Raw genomic sequence first — 17,148 nt, 5'->3', positions numbered from 1 at the left:
GAAGTCAAATTCATAAAACCCTCTCTAAGTCCAAGGTCCATGAGTTTAGCACCTGTGTTTTCTTTTATGCAGTTTATTATTTCAGGTCTTCTATTCAGGTCCTTGATTTGCTTTGAGTTAATTTTGGCATATGATGATTGACAACAGTCTAATTTCATTCTTTTGCACGTGGCTTTCCAGTTTTCCCAGCACCATTATTAAAGAGGCTTTCTCCATTTATGATTTTGGCTCCTTTGTCGAAAATTATTTGCCTGTATAAACGGGAGTTTACTTCTGGACTCTCAGTTCTGTTCCACTGGTCTGTGTGTCTGTCTGTTTTTCTGCCAGTACCATGCCATTTTGATTATTGTTGCTTTGTAGTATAGTTTGAAGTAGGGCTGAGTGATACCTCCAGCCTCATTCTTAATTCTCAAGATTGCTTTGGCTATTCAGGGTCCTTTGTGCTTCCATACAAATCTGATGTATTTTTTTTATTTCTTCAAAAAATGCTGATGGGATTTTGATGGGGTTTGCATTAAATTTGTATAATGCTTTAGATAATAAAGTCATTTTATCTATTGTTTACTCTTCCAGTCCACATGGAATATCTTTCCATTTCTTTGTTTCTTCTTCACTTTCTTTTAATAATGTCTTATAATTTTCATTGTTTAGGTCCTTCACATGTTTTGTTAGGTTTATTCCTAGGCATTTTATCTTTTTTGTTGCAATTGCAAAAGGGATTTTTTTTGTTCTTTTTCTGAAAATTCACTATTAGAGTATAGGAACACAATGAATTTTTGAATATGACTTTGTATCCTGAAACTTTACTGTATTTGTTTATTATTTTCAGTAGTTTTTAGTGGAGTTATTAGGGTTTTCTATATAGAGAATCAAGTCTTCTGCAAATAGTGACAGTTTGACTTCTTCCTTTCCTATTTGGATGCCTTTTATATCTTTCTCTTGCCTGATTGCACGTGCTAGGGCCTTCAGTGTTATAATGAATAACAGTGGCAATAGTGGATAGCCTTGCCTTGTTCCTGATCTTAGAGGGAAGGTTTTTAGTTTTTCACCATTAAGTATAATGTTGACTGAGAGTTTGTCATATATGGCCTTATTATGTTAAGGAACTTTACTTCTATACCTATTTTATTAAGTGTTTTAATCATAAGTGGATGCTCTATCTTGTTGAAGGCTTTTTCTGCATCTATTGATATGATCATATGATTCTTATTCTTCATTTTGTTTATGTGGTGTATCACATTAATCAGTTTGCATATGTTAAACTGTCCCTGTGCCCCTGGGATAAAGCCTTCTTGATCATGGTGTATAATCTTTTCAATATGTTTCTGTATTCGATTTGCTAGTATCTTATTTAGGAATTTTGCATCTGTGTTCACGAGAGATATTGGTCTGTAGTTTTCTTTTTTGTGTGTTAACTTCACCAGATTTTGGTATCAGCATACTGTTATTGCCTCCTGTTTGATTTTTTTGGAAGAGTTTGAAAGGAATAGGTATGAGATCTTTTTTGAATGTTTGGTAGAATTCACTGATGAAGCCATTTGGTCTTGGAGTTTTACTTTTTGGGAGATTTTGATGGTTGTTTTAATTTCCATAGTGCTGATTGGTTTATTTAGATTTTCCAGTTCTTCATGGTTCATTCTTGGAAGTTTGTATATTTCTAAGAACTTGTCCATTTCTTTTAGGTTATTAAATTTGGTGTCATATAATTTTCATAGTTTTCTTGTATGATCCTTTGTATTTTGGTGATATGTTGCAATTTCTCTTTCATTCCAGATACGTTTATTTGTGTCCTTTCTCTTTTTTCTTTAGTGAGTCTGCTAGCAAGGCATTTGTCAATTTTATTAATCTTCTCAAAGAATCAGCTTTTTGTTACATTTATTTTTTCTCTTGCCCCTTTTTCCTCAATTTCATTTAATTCTCTATTTTGATTGTTTCCATCCTTCTGCTGACTTTGGGCTTCATTTGTTCTTTTTCTAGTTTTTAAAGATGTAGTATTAGGTTATTTGGACTCGTTCTTGTTTTTCGAGACAGGCTGGTAATGACATGAACTTTCCTCTTATTACCACTTTTGCTGTGTACTAAAAGTTTTGGTTTTTTTAAAATTATTTTTTATTTATTATGGTGACATTGATTAACAAGATGCAAAAGTTTTGATATGGTATATTTTGATTCTTATTTGTTTCTGTGTATCTCTTGATGTCTCTTTATTTCTTCTGTGACCCAGTCATTCTTCAGTAGCATGTTGTTTAATCCACATATTTGTGGTTCTTTCCACTTGCTTGTTGTCTCAGTTTGTCCCTATGTGTGCTGAATGTTCATTTCTAACTTGCAGTAGAAATTATCTTCTTAATGTTTAAGCTTATAATACCCTGTTCTTAATAAGGGTTGTTCTGTCTGCCTGTTAGTCATCTTACTTGTAGTTATATATTTTTTTAATGACCCCCTTCAGTATTTCCTGTAATGCAGGAATGACCCCCTTCAGGCGGAATGACCCCCTTCAGTATTTCCTGTAATGCAGGCCTTGTAGCGGAGAATTCCCTCAACTTTTGTACATTTGTTAAGGACTTGATTTCTCCTTCATATCTAAATGAGAGCTTTGTTGGATATATAATTCTTGGCTGGTAATTCCTTTCACTTACTCGTTTGAATATTTGATTCAACTCCTTTCTTGCTTGTAACATTTGTGCTGAGAGGTCCAAAGATAGTCTAATGGGTTTTCCTTTATGGGTGACTTTCATCTTTTCCCTGGATGCCTTGAGAATTCTTTCTTTGTCATTAATTTTTGACAATTTTTATATAATGTGTCTTGGAGAAGGCCTTTTTGGGTTGAGATAATTGGATGTTGTCTTTATTTCTTGGATTCAAAGCTCCAGCTCATTCCTTAGATTTGAGAAATTCTCATCAACTATTTGTTTGAATATGCTCTCTGTTCATTTCTTCTTCTCTTCTCCCTCTGGTATACCCATTATTCTTATGTTGCTTTTCCTTATGGTGTCATATAGTTCTTGTATATTTCATTTTTTTCCATTCTGAGGTTTCTCTCTTCTTCCTTCTGTGTCATTTCTAGAATTCCGTCTTCAATATCACTGAGTCTTCATCTGGTCAGCTCTATTTCCTAAGCTTGCTATTTCATTCTTTTTTTTTTTTCCTCCTTCTTTAATTCCTCCCCCTCCACTTCCATCCCTGACCTGTGGATGTTGCCATCTCCCTTTTTTAAGAACTGGATCTCTGAAGGCAGGGTGTCTCCCCTCACGCGCTCGTGGCATGCCCCCAGGGCTTGGCACCCCCAGCACACTCGAGAGGCCTGGCGCACCTGGGGCTCAGCGCACCTGGAGCCTGGTCCGTGGCTCCACCTGGGATGCGAACCCAGGACTTCTGTGTGTAAAGCAGATGTGCTAACCATTACACTGTGGAGCCACTCTGCTATTTCATTCTTCATCTCTTTCATTGTGTTTTTCATCTTCAGAAGCTTTATTCAGTTCTTCTTTAGTGTTTTAATCCCTTAAAAAACTTATTTTGTTGGTCTATTTTGATTCTTCATTCTTGGAATTGTTGATCAGTTTTTTCTTGTATCTTATTGAGTTTTTTTCCAGAAGTGCAATCCTGAATTCTGTCACTTAAATCACATGTTTCTATGTCTTTAAGCTTATTTTCTGGAGATTTTTCTCTTTCTTTCTGAGCTGCCTTATCACCTTGGTTGTTCATGGTATTTGATGAACTATTTCTCTACTTGGGCATTAATAGGAGTATGCTCTGCTTTTTTTCAAAAAGAAAATTCATTATAAAGAATCTCTGTTTAGCTCTTGATAGAAGTTTTTCTTTTGATTTCCAGTAGGTGGCTTACAAACCTCTTGGATCTTTGCTTTGAGGCTAAAAATGCTTTTTTTTTCCTTTGACATACTGTATATTTGATCTTTGATCAGGTTCTCTCAGTCCAAGTGCCTGTCTGTGGTATACTGGCTGTGGTTTCAGTATTGGTTGCTCAAATTCCTCTGGTGCTCTGTGGTGCTAGGTCTGGGATGATACGGGATGAGGGGAGGGCGCGCTCTGGATTGGTGACAGGGGTTGCTGCCAAGGGTTGCTGCCAAACTCTGTGTCTCAGCCTCCCACTTGGCAACAGTGGCTGCTAAGACACAGCTGTTGCCCCTCTGCCCTTAGTTCCTCCACCACATTATGCCCTGACCCCTGAGCTCCACTGCATGGAACATGCTGATCCCTCAGACAGGGCCGTTCCAGGAACCGACCACAAGTTTTTCTCTCTCCCTCCTTTTGCAGGGAGCTCCAGATGCATATGGCAGCTCCTTTGTTTCTCCCAGTCTACCCTCCACAATTGCATGGTTCCGACCTTTGAAGCTCTGATGTGCAGATCTCTCAGATATGCTTGTGTACAGATTGGGTGTTAGTTGTTGAGTTTTAGATGTTCAGCTCATTATTTCAAGGGGAGAGATCCAGGGATATCCCTCACTCCACTATGCTTCTGACGTAACTCTATCATCTTAGAAAACTCCCATCATTCCCGAAAATTTACTTGGCCCTTTGTAGCAACCCCACCCCACCACCTGAAACCTCTTTTCTGATTTTTATTGCCATAGACACATTTTGCCTGCTCTTTTTTATGTAACAGTTTTATGGTGTGTAATTCACATATCATAAAATTTACCCATTTAAAATATACAATTCAGTGGTTTTTCGTATATTCACAGAGTTGTGCAACAATCAGCACAACCAATTTTAGAATATTTTCATCACCCCTAAAAAAACTGCATGTCTGTTAGCATTCACTGCCCATCCATCCTTAATCCCTTCACTCCCACTTCAGTCCTCAGCAACACCTAATCTGTTTTTTGTATTCTAAATAATGTAAATAGAATCATATATTTCCTTTTGTAACTGGCATCTTTTACTTAGCATTATGTTTTTAAAGTTCATCCATGTTGTAGCATATATAAGTATTTAATTTCTTTTCATGGCTGAATAATATTCTACTCTGTGGATATACCAGAAGTTTTTTAAATCCATTCAGTAGTTGATGGACATTTAGGTATTTTCCAATCTTTGGCTATTATGAATAATGCTGCAGTGAAAATTTGTTGTATAAGTTTTATATGGACATAGGTTTTCATTTCTCTTGGATATATACTTAAGAATGGAATTGCTGGTTCATGTGGTAATTCTATGTTTAACCACTTGAGGAATTGCCAAGCTGTTTTTGAAGTAGGTTTGCCATTTTACATTCTCATCTGTAGTTTCTGTGGGTTTGTGTCTCTATCTTCACCTGAACTTATTATGGTTGTGAAATGGTACCTCATTATGGTTTTGATTTGCATTTCACCAGTGACTGGTAATGTTTAGCATCTTTTTATATGCTTATTGCCATTTGTTTATCTTCTTTGGAGAAATGTCTATTCTGATTTGCCCATTTTTTAATTGGGTTGTCATTTTATTATTGAGTTATAAGAGTTCTTCATACATTCTAGATACAAGTTTCATGGGTTGCAAATATTATTTCCCATTTTGTGGGTTTTCTTTTCATTTTCTTGATGACATCCAGTGAGATACAAAACATTTTTAATTCTGATGAAGTCCAATTTATATATCTTTATTTTGTAACATGTGCTTTTGGTGTCTTATTTAAGAAGGCTTTACTTAAGCCAAAGTCATGAGAATTTACTCCTATATTTTCTTTTGTAATATGCTTGTTCTTGAACTTTATATAAGTGGAATCATATAGTATGCACTCTTTGGCATCTGGCTTCTTTCACTCAACCTAATGTTTATAAGATTCAACCATGTAAATATATGTATCAGCAGTTTGTTTCTTTTTATTGCTAAATAGTAGTATTGCAATGAATGACTACATCACACTTTGATCATTTTATTTTCTGGATATTTGATTTGTTTCTGGGTTTGGGCTCTTATAAATAAAACTTCATTTATTTTCTGGATATTTGAATTGCTTCTGGGTTTTGGCTATTATGAATAAAACTTCCATGACTTTGAACTGCAAGTCTTTTTGTGGACATATATTTTCATTTCTCTTGCTGGGTCATATGACATTGTATCTAGCTTTACAAAGAATTGCCAAACAGTTCTTCAGAGTGGTTGAACTATGATATACTCCTGACGTCAATATATGAATTATAATTGCTTCCATCCTGAGCAACTCTTGATATGGTCTGTCTTTAGCATTGTGTCCAGTGTGTCCATAGTGTGGTTTAACTTGCATTTCCTGATAACTAAAGATGTTGAACACTCAATTGCTTATTGGACACTTGATTATCTTGTTTTAGAAATTGTCAGTTTAAATATCCTACTCATTTAAAAAACTGTGTTGTTTGCCTTCTTAATTATTGATTTTAAGAGTTCTTCATAAATTCTGGATACTAATCTTTTGTCAGATATATATTTTGAGAATTTTTTTTGTCCATGGCTTACCTTTTTATTTTCTTAATGCTATCTTTTGAAGAACAGAGCATTTTAAGTTGAAGTCCAATTTATTTTTTAATCAATTTTTTCTTTTGTGGTATTTCCTTTTGTCTCATTAACAAATTTTGCCTACTCCAAGGTTGTGAAGACTTTTTCCTGTCTTCAAGGACTTTTATAATTTTAGCTGTTATATTCAGCCCTGTTGTCCATTTTGAGTCATTTTTGTATATTGTGTGAGTTAAGGCAGGAACAATATCTTTTGTTTTTGGTGGTGGTTTTTGTTTTTTTGCTACAGGGACAATATATTTAAATAATGTGATGTCTTTACTGGGACTATTTCATTTGTTAATATTTCTCACAGTTTTTTTATATTTCTATATGTTATTTCAATTTCCTCTAAAGGTGAACTGCTTAACCCTTTTCTCTAACCCACTCATGAAGTCACTGCTTACCCTGAAAGGTGCAATTTGGCAATCTGACCTTTATGACTCTCTAAAAGCCTTTTGTTTAGGCAATTTTTCATCTATACTTCCATTGTATCTCAAACTTAGGTTTAGCATAGGCAGTATCTTTATATTCTTTTTAGCTGCATGTCTCCTTATTCTGGTAGTGATGCAGTTTAATTATTTGGCATATAACAAGCATTCAGTGAGTAAATAAAAGGAAGAACTTACGTTCAGGTTAATTTAGTAAAGTTTGTTTATTCCATTTAGAATTAGGGTTTAGAATTATATGTAAAATTACATATGCACACTAATTTTCTATAAAATATTATGGATTTATTGAAATATCTTTAGAAAAAATGTACTTAAAAGTAAAACATCATCATTAATTATGCTTTGCTAATAAAGAATATTTATGGCAATACTTGACCCTTAATTTAGCTGCTTTATAAATTTTTCTGTAATATTTGGGACATTTTATTTAAATTATCGTTGCCATAAAAATGCATTAAATTATCCCATAAATAAGAGTAGTAGTTTTTCAGTTCATATTACTTTATTGACTATGACATATCTGGGATTTGAAGGTTTTTTAATATATGGGTTTTTATTTTATTTCAATTCGGTCAGTATTTAATGCACTTAGCAGTGAGCTAATGCTTTTAGGAATATAAGGATGAGCAAAATATAATTCTGGCTCAAAAAGGGTTATTTCTTTCCGTAATCTGCTAAATAGGGTTTGATCCATATTTCTTTTCTTTATTAGTTTTTAATATGTCATAAATTAGTATTGGGAGCATTTTTTTTACCCTAAGCACATCACTTTCTGAAAGAGTTATTGGAAGTAAATAGTGGCCATGTTAAATACACAAATAGATATTTTAGGACCCTTATTTGAAAGACATATAATTTACATCTTTATAATGATAGAGTCACATTTTTCAAGTCTTTCTTTATAGCCTGTGTGTATGTGAAAGAAATAATGAATTTGATGTAGTGATGAGTTGTAGAATGGATCTCTAAAATGATCTTAACCCATCTTTCTATGGATAAGGAAGAGGCCTGAAACCGGATTTCAAACTCAAAGGCCAGTAGGACCTTATGATTGGAGAGGTCTCAGTTTAACAGTGCAAGCCCAGATAAATAACAGCTGTTAGCTGGCATGAGTTTTTAAGATACAGTAGATATATAGAGATTGAATGGATAAAGCTCCTGTTCTGCTACACTCTGTTGTTCCTATGGCCAGAATGTGGGCCTGGTTTTGCCCTATCTTTTTGTTTTTCAAGAGAATCCAGAATTGTAAATAAATATAAATGTAGGTGTATATAAATGAATAAGTGAAATCTTCCAATGTTAATATTAGTAATTATTCAGCTTTTATATAAACACTGGATGGGCCAAACAAAACATTTTTTTGTTTTGGGTAGATTAGTTGTGTATGGGTAAAACAAAATGAAAAAAAGAGAAGGAATTTGGTTAATTTGTGTGGCTCTGCCTTACCTTTTTAGCTCCGAACAGGTTGTAAACATGATAGGATTAGTTCTTTCATAGAATTTGTTGTAATTCTTCATAGTACAGTTTTGGTTTTCCTGAAACCCTCCTAACTGCTATTTTTACCAGATTTCTCTTAATTTGAATTTTTGGTAGAGATAAAGGGAAATTATGATGGAACTAATAGCACTAAAATATTTAACGTAATTTACTATTTCAAATTTTGAAATCACTATGCTTAGATGAAGAACATACAGCAGTAATTTTAGATGCCAACCAAATATTACTGAAATTATGCATATTTTAAAACTATGGCTGAATTACTGTCATGAAGCTGTAAGTATCATCATTATTTCATCTAGTATCACTGTGAGATTAGATGTTGAGCAATTTTTAATTATGTTTTAGATTGTTAGAGACGGATAGTAAGTCTTTAAGATCTGTAAATGGGTCAAGAAGAAACAGTGGCTCCTCCCTTGTATCAAGTTCATCAGCCTCTAGCAACCTCAGCCACCTTGAAGAAGATTCTTGGATACTTTGGGGGAGAATCGTTAATGAATGGGAAGATGTGCGCAAAAAAAAGGAAAAGCAAGTTAAGGTATTCATATTTTTTGTTGAAGTTTTTCCTCTTATCCCAAAGGGCATCAGGCATGAATTAATAGAGAATTAAAAAAAAAAACTAATTCTAGTACTTTTTAAGTACTATAATAAAGAGGTTTCCTTTATATGTTTTATTTATGCTCATAGTTTTGATTTGTAGTATCAGTTATTATAGAGGTTTCCTAATTATAGAACTATGTAACTGAAAATTATTTTAGAAATTAAATTCTGTCATTTTATAGATTCAGAAAAAAAATTGTGACATCCTATATCCTTGAATTGTCAGTATTTTACTTTTTTTTTTTTTTTGCCTGTAACACTTTGTAAGATGATGGCTACTGTGCTGCCATTAACAGCTTTGCAGTGTATGAAGTCCTTAGTACCTTTAAAGACCACATCTCTGAGTGAGATGACAAGAATTTATCTTTAACATTGTAGCCCCCACTTCCCTAGAACAGGATATACCCAAGGGCCAAATCTTTGCTTTAGTTAAAAGGTTCCCTAGTCTTATTATAAAAGTACCTTTGTGAATTATAAATTTGGTAAAGTCTTGCATTCCACTCCAACCCCCAATAAGTCTTCTTTGGCTTTCAAGGTAGGAGACTTAAATAATTCATTTAAAAATATTTACTTTTATTTTTATTTTTAGGAACTTGTTCGTAAAGGGATACCCCATCATTTTAGAGCAATAGTTTGGCAACTTTTATGCAGTGCACAAAGTATGCCAATTAAAGATCAGTATTCAGAACTCCTGAAAATGACTTCGCCCTGTGAAAAATTGATCCGAAGGGACATTGCTAGAACTTATCCAGAACACAATTTTTTTAAGGAAAAAGATAGCCTTGGACAGGAGGTTTTATTTAATGTAATGAAGGTAAGTTCTATTTATTCACTTTTTGAAATGAAATGAATGCTTAGAAGGTCAAATTATACATTTTCCACAATGAAACATGAACTTTCACCCCAATAATCAGTTGCTTTGGCAATAAATTTGGCTTTAGCATAACTTTTGCTTTAATTTTGATGCTACATTACTGTCTAGTTTGGAGAACTTATTGGAAGATTCATCACATTGCTGGTATTAGTTAGCCAAAATCAGATAACCTGTAAATCACTGTACATTGAGATAGCCTCTATGAAAATAAATAGTTCACCTTCTGTGAGTTTCCCAGTCTGGGAGCAGATTTTTTCACCTTAGTATGGTCATATTGAAAGTGTGTACCATTGTAAATTCTTCTTCAGTATTGCCTTTTCCCTTCCCATAGTTCCTTTCCTTTCGAGCTACCTCTGTGACATATTAATTTCTTGTTAAACCATTTCAATTTTGCAAATGCTTTACCTTAACCTACTCTGGTTTTATCTTTATCAAATATACATTTTAAATGAGCTTTAAACTCTGTTACTTACCAAAGTACAAATTCCTTTATTTTCTTTTCCCTAGAAGCAGTCAATTTCTAATTGGGAAATTGTCAAAAGGATATTTTAAGTAATAAATCATTTGCTTCTTAAATATTTATAGGGCAAAATCTACAACAAGCAAGGAAGAGCTTTTCTAAAATATAAATGGTCTTTTGTTTACCTGTTTTACTATTTTAGGTTTTTAGAAAAGGAAGGTATAATATATAATGTTAAAGAATTTTGAACAATATTTTTTATTTGTAGGCATATTCTTTAGTGGATCGTGAGGTTGGTTACTGTCAAGGAAGTGCTTTTATAGTTGGATTGTTGCTCATGCAGGTAAGTTAGTACGAGTGTTAAATGTTCATTTAAGCTCTTTATTAAAGTTGGATTGGAGAATTTAAAAAGAATCCTTGTTCTTAATAAGTATAAGTGGATATTGGGTATTTTCCTCCAGGGGTAATTTAAATAGGAGTATTTAGTTTGCACTTTAAAAGATTAAAAGTGTTGCAAATAACATACAGTAACATCCTGCCACTGAATGAAGTTTCAACTTCTTGGTGTCTACATTTGGATCATAATATTTACTAAAGCCTGTATCTACTTTTAAATCTGAACTGCCGTGTCAGTTTTTAATGAGGAGTAATCATTTCCCAACCAAGGAGGACATGATTATAGTATTGATATGAAATCTTACTTATGCTGTACAATGTCTTGGGAAATTTATATAAGAATTTTGGTTGTCATGGAGCTGAGTGCTTGTTATAGGTTCTAAAATAGTGGTACTCAGTCATTTTTACTGTCCTAGGGATATAATACATATTTCTATTAGCAATTACTTATTTTGGAGTGTGTTTGGTTGGGATGTTTTCAGAAGTCAGAGACAGGATAATCGTAGCTTCGAAGAGAAATAACATATAATGTTATCTCTTCAGCCTTGTTAAAAAATTTTTTAAAGTGCATCGTACTCTATATTTAGTCTCAAACTAAAATATAGTCTGAAAAGAAACCTTGGATATAATCTAATTTGACTCATATAGGCTGATTTCTGCTTCTTAATAGAGCTAAGTTCTGTGAACTTGAGCTACTTTATTTAACCTCTCTCTCTGAGCCTTAATTAGGTAATACTGTCTGCTTTCAGATTCATTGTGAGGGTGATGTAAGATAATAAATGTAAAAGCCAAGCATAATGTTTGGCAATATAGTAGACATGCAATAAAAGTTTAGTAACTTCCCCAAGATCACATGTCATGGTAGATAAAAGCAGGGTAGGAATTCCTTGTAGGGAATCGGAAGCTGTTTCCCGATACTTTGCTTCAGTTTCTTAACAGTTCTACCTGAGTGTTAAAGCTTGGGAATATAATGCTTCTTTTCTGAGTGTCAAAAACCTGATATCAGAGACACTGGTTTATGATAAAAATAACAAATTTTTTACCTTTTTTAAATTACATAAGAACTGCTCTCAGTTGTTTTTGCAGGACTTTTGTCCATTTCTAGGTGACATTAGGTTATACATTGAAGAAAAAAAAAACTAGATATGTTGATAGCTCTTTTGCAAAATTGTGGTTTTCCTAATTTGTAATTGGTTAGTATCGGTAGGCCTTTTACTATTGAACTCAAACATCCCTAGTATCAGTCCAGTGATTTTTATCATAATTCTATTTCTTTTACTTTTATATTAGCTCCAAAATAACCTTTCAGTACTCATTTCTATTGAGCATCTAAAGAGCAGTTTTTTCCCTACTCCAGGTATGAATCTTAAAACAGCTGAGATAGCTCTTTAGGTAGCCTCAGGGACCATCACACTTTTTCCTCTGAGAGTGCAGGCAATGCTAGTACCGATACTTTCATCCAGTGACTGATTTACCTAATGCTGTCAGTGGCAGCTAATATATTACCATAATAATAATCATTTAATAGCCCAGAGCCACAAGCTAAAAGTATGGTATGACCAGATTCAAAAGCTCCTCTCTTTGTTTCTTAAATTCTCTTACCCCTGTGCTATATTGCCTACCACAACTAGTTTAGAAACAGTTTTGGAAATTAGCTTTAATTAGTACATGTTGTGTTAAAATAGTTAAAAGTGCTGGATGTATGTTTTGCATATATCTTAGTATTCCTATAAATTTGGTAGATATTGTCCCCAGTAGACCTTTGCAAAATACATGGATTTTTAAATAAGTCAGTGTCAGAGAAAATATGTAGCAGTCAGTCCCAGTACTCTAAGATTTAATGGTTCAGATTTCTTTCTAATAGAAAGGAATGACTGTAAAACAACTGAGTGATTGTTCTTCATATTTATATTTTACTTGGTGTATACTTTTTCACTTTGTGGCCATTGTTTCAATTTTATTGAGAAGGACCCAATGATAATATTTGTTCTATTTGGTCACTTCACCTTATTTTTTAAAATATCACCATTTTTTAAACCTCCTCCAGTTCATCAATGCTATTGTAGAGAGGAGAGGAATGAAACATTTTTTGATATGTTCAGAAGAAAAGAAATTCTTGTAAGACAGAAAAAGGAGATTAATTCATTCTCACCATGACTGACTGAAGTGAGGGGTTGGGGGAGAAATGGGAAGAGGATGTTAATGGTAGGATATGGGGCTGGAGAAGTGGTTAGGGGTTACATCATGTAGAACCTTGTAAGGATTTTGGATTTTTTTTAGGATATAGGAAGCCACTAGTGTGACTTTTTTTTTTTGAGCAGTGGAGTGAAATGATCTAAATCATGATTTGAAAGGATCACTCTGGCAGCTCCATGCTGTATGGAGAATAGACTCTTGGAAGGAAGTACAAGGGAGGCAGCAGAGTGACCAGTGAGGAAGCTCTTGTAATTGTCTAGACGATGTGCTACTCTCTTGATGTTATTTGGACTAAGTATTATGGTGAGAAATGATTGATTCTTGAAATACTTTTCATATAGAGCCAATAGGATTTACTAATAGATTGGACGTGGAGTAAAAGAGAAAGAAGTCAGTGATAACTCGTAAGATTTTTGAGAAGTTGGGGGCAAGGAATGGCAGAGTAGGAAATTAGTGTGATTTGAGATGTGGTTGGACATCTAAATGGAGATGTTAAGTGGCCAGTTGGAAATATGAGATAGGAATTGGGGAAAAAATTCCAGGCTGATAGATAGAAGAGAGAGACTAGAAGCTGTAAAAATGGGTACGGATGCAGGTAGGTTGGTAGATTTGGTAGTGTGAGAATAGAAAAATTCTCTTCTAACTGCTTCCATTAAAAAACAAAAATTGATACTCAGCCATAAGAAGAGGTGAAATATTGCCATTTGCAACAACATGGATGGACCTCGAGATAATCATGCTAAGCGAAATAAGCCAGACAGAAAAAGTTGAAAATCACATGATATCACTTATATGTGGGATATAAACCTAAAAGCAACAAATGAACAGGACAAACAAAGACTCATGGATATAGACTATAGACTAGTGGTTACCAGAGGGTAGGGGTTGGGGAGGAGGGGGGAGGTAGACAGGGTAAAAGGGGTCAAATATGTGGTGACAGAAAGAAATCTAACTATGGGAGGTGAACACACAGTGTAAATAGATAATATGCCTTACTGTTAAAATGTACAGCTGAAACTTATTGGATTTCGTTAACCAGTGTCACTATAAAAATAAATAAATAATTTTTTTAAAAAATCAAGAAATAAGAAAAAATTGAAATAACAAACAAGGTCTTTAGCTTAGAGATGAGTGGGGAGGTGGTGTTGGAAGCTTGAGGACATAGAAGAAAGTTTAAAACGGTCTAGAATGAGAGTGATTGAATTAGGGAAATAAAGTATACCAGACAGTATTAAGGATCCACTGAGATTAGTGGTCCTGAATTCAAATGGGACCAGCTAACATGGTTACTTTGTTTTGTTTTGTTTTGTTTTGACCTAGCCACTTCCTGCTGCCTAAATGTAGCTCTGGTTATCCAAGGGTGGAATTTTGCAGTTGGAATTATAACAGAGAGAGAAAGACAAAGTAATTGTGGATTTAAGTGAGTGAATACATATAACAGCAGAGTAAGCACAGGAGAGAGTTGGAAACAGAAAAGTTAGTGTTGTATAAATGAATGATAGGTCTACAAGGTCAGATCATTATAAATACTTTATGTGTATTAATCTTCATTGCATCCCTGTAAAGTACTTTTATTTTACCCATTTGATGGTGAAACTGAGCAACAGAAAGGTTAAATAGTTTGCTGAAGTTCACATATGTGGTGTGGCTCTAGAGCCTGAACTAGTAACTGCTTGCTAGGGTCATTGGAGCAAAGGAAGTCAAAGAGATAGCAGACTAGGGAATTAATCCACATGAAAATGAATGGGGTTTGTGGGCATGAAACCCAGAGGTTTGTAGGTGCTGCAAAAAAGAGGAGTTAATGCTGTGGAAGTGGCAATGAGATTCAAGGAGGACTCAGACTTATACCTCTCTACCCGCTAGCTTCTTCCAGTGCTGTGGGAGGGAAAACAGTCACCTTAGGAGAGAGCCAGATATCAGAGGAAGAAGATGAAAGAACATTTAGTAAAGAGATTGAGAATATAGTTAGGATCTTTTTTGATGGCAAATTATGAGTTCCTGAAAGTGCCATGGAAAAGGTTTTGGGAAGGTTGGAAGTGGGATTAGATTAGAGGAGCAATGAGAGTTCTGGGATATTGGGATTCTGACTGACTTAAATTAGTGGGGCTGTAGGACTTGATAGGATTAATAAGGACAGTTTCCAAGGCAGAATTGTGGCTGTGTGTGTTGGGAGGAAGGAAAGAAGTACAGGTTTTGCCAAGAGTAACTCTTGACTCCTATCATGGCTATGTCAAGGCCAGGAAAAATGTATTGTTATTAGAAGCAGTCTTTAGTAAGAAGAATGCCTAGAGATCCTTTTAGGTTTTCTCTTTTGAAACACATTGGTATAATGTGAATGAATGAGCATTAGAAAATTTTATTGTTTTGAGAAAGATGACTTACTAATTTAGATAGCTATTTGCTTAAATATGAATATCTATAGCTCTTTACAGAGCTTTTACATTCATTATCTTATTTGATATAATTTTCTGAGTTACACATAAAATGTGAAATTGGTACCTTTAAACTCCAATTATGGATTCTTTGGAAAACTTATTTTACAAGTTCTTTTAACCCTTACACTGTATCATTTCTTCTCAGAACCTTCAAAAGGCTTCCCATCTCACGTCAGGTAAAAGTCCAAGTCCTTACAGTGGCTCCAAAGCCCTATGTGCTTTGGTTCCCTGTTATTTCTCCTCCATAACCTAACCGCCACTTACAACATTACTCCTAATTTAGGCCCCTATTTGCTGTTCCTTGAGCATGCCAATCTTGATTCCATTTCAGGTCCTTTAAATTATTCTCCCAGGACTGTTTCCTCAGTTTCTCTTTTACTTTCTTCAGTATTCTGTTCAAATGTTACCTTATTAAGGTACTTTCCCTGACCTACCTATATAAATAGCAGTGTATCTCCCAACATTCCCTGTTACCCTACTTTGTTTTATTTCCATAACACTCATCACCACATGATGTATATTAATTGATTTATTCCATCTATCTTCCCCTACTAGAAAATTCAAACCTCAAGGTAGAGATTGAGTTTATTTTGTTCGGTGGTATATATCCAGAGGGAGAGAAGTATCTGGCTCTAAATGAATATTTGTTGGTTAAATTGATGAATTAGGCAAGTAAGGCAGTATCAGAGATTGTTAGAGTTCTCTGAGTTCTCAATCTCTGTGATAGATATGGGAGATTAGAACCTACTGATTTCTAGTCTGTTGCTCTTAACATTGTATCACATGGCCACCCAGAACAGTGCTTATAGTCTGATGGGTACTTAGTTTAAATATACTTTAGCTTATTTCTATATCATAGAACATTAACCTGTGTTGCTTTTTCCCCTAATGTAGATGCCAGAAGAAGAAGCTTTCTGTGTATTTGTTAAATTAATGCAAGATTATAGACTTCGTGAACTTTTTAAACCAAGTATGGCAGAATTGGGCCTCTGTATGTACCAGTTTGAATGCATGATTCAGGTAAAAATGTAGTGTTAACAAAAAGACATATTGCCTTTATATTTTTTATCATCTTGGTTTTAGTGACAGCTAAGCAGATTTAATGTTAAAGGCATTAAAGCAGTTGGAAAATTAGTGTTTTTATCACATGATTATTTGTTGGTTGGTTAACATACAACTTAGACCTGCTTTTCATTTAGGCACTGTCTGCAGATATCTATACTATCAGTCTGGAATTCGATAGCAGTTTTTATATTCAGACTGAAGTGTATATGCCACATATGTCATAACCCCATTGCCTAAATGCATGAGTTTGCTCATTATGCTCTATTGTATCCTATTATCGTTATGCAGATTATGCTCTTACAGGAGTCCATGGCATTAAGACACTAACATCAGTTAATTCCTTTGAGACTGTCTCTTCTGTCTCTTTCAGTCCTCTCCCCTGTCTTTCTCTTTTTAATCTCACATTTTGCCGACCTGTAATCTTTTTAAAAAATGTTTCCATCCTTTTATGTTGCTGATTTAAGACTCAGAGTCTAGTGATTGCTCAAGGGTGAAGAGAAAAGGAGAGGAATCAAAATTAAGTGGATTTGATTCACATATTTTATGCATAAGTAAGTTTATTGTCCTGTAAAATGATGATATAAATATTCTCATTTACTTAAATGTCAGTTAGATAAGCAGAATTTAAGAATATAGGTTAATGTTTCAACTGACATCAGAGCTATTTTTACAAGTCTCCTTTTTCTTGGCAGCATTACCCAC

At 34.2% G+C, this 17,148-nt stretch overlaps 1 protein-coding gene across 6 annotated transcripts in view; it reads left to right on the top strand.

Moving 5' to 3' along the window:
* The window catches only part of EVI5 (ecotropic viral integration site 5), a 183,586-nt gene that overhangs the window by 52,477 nt on the left and 113,961 nt on the right, over positions 1-17,148 (top strand). For all 6 annotated transcript variants that reach the window (XM_039838847.1, XM_039838844.1, XM_039838848.1 and 3 more), the window contains exons 3-6: positions 8,769-8,958; positions 9,610-9,834; positions 10,623-10,697; positions 16,276-16,401. In XM_039838847.1, coding sequence (XP_039694781.1) covers positions 8,769-8,958; positions 9,610-9,834; positions 10,623-10,697; positions 16,276-16,401 — 616 coding nt within the window. The remainder of the gene's footprint in view (positions 1-8,768; positions 8,959-9,609; positions 9,835-10,622; positions 10,698-16,275; positions 16,402-17,148) is intronic.

This window comes from Pteropus medius, unplaced genomic scaffold, assembly GCF_902729225.1.
Source record: "Pteropus medius unplaced genomic scaffold, Ma_sr-lr_union100, whole genome shotgun sequence".
Taxonomy (NCBI): Eukaryota; Metazoa; Chordata; class Mammalia; order Chiroptera; family Pteropodidae; genus Pteropus; species Pteropus medius.
Note: the sequence above shows the minus strand (reverse complement) of the source record. Positions and strands in the feature narration are given on the sequence as shown.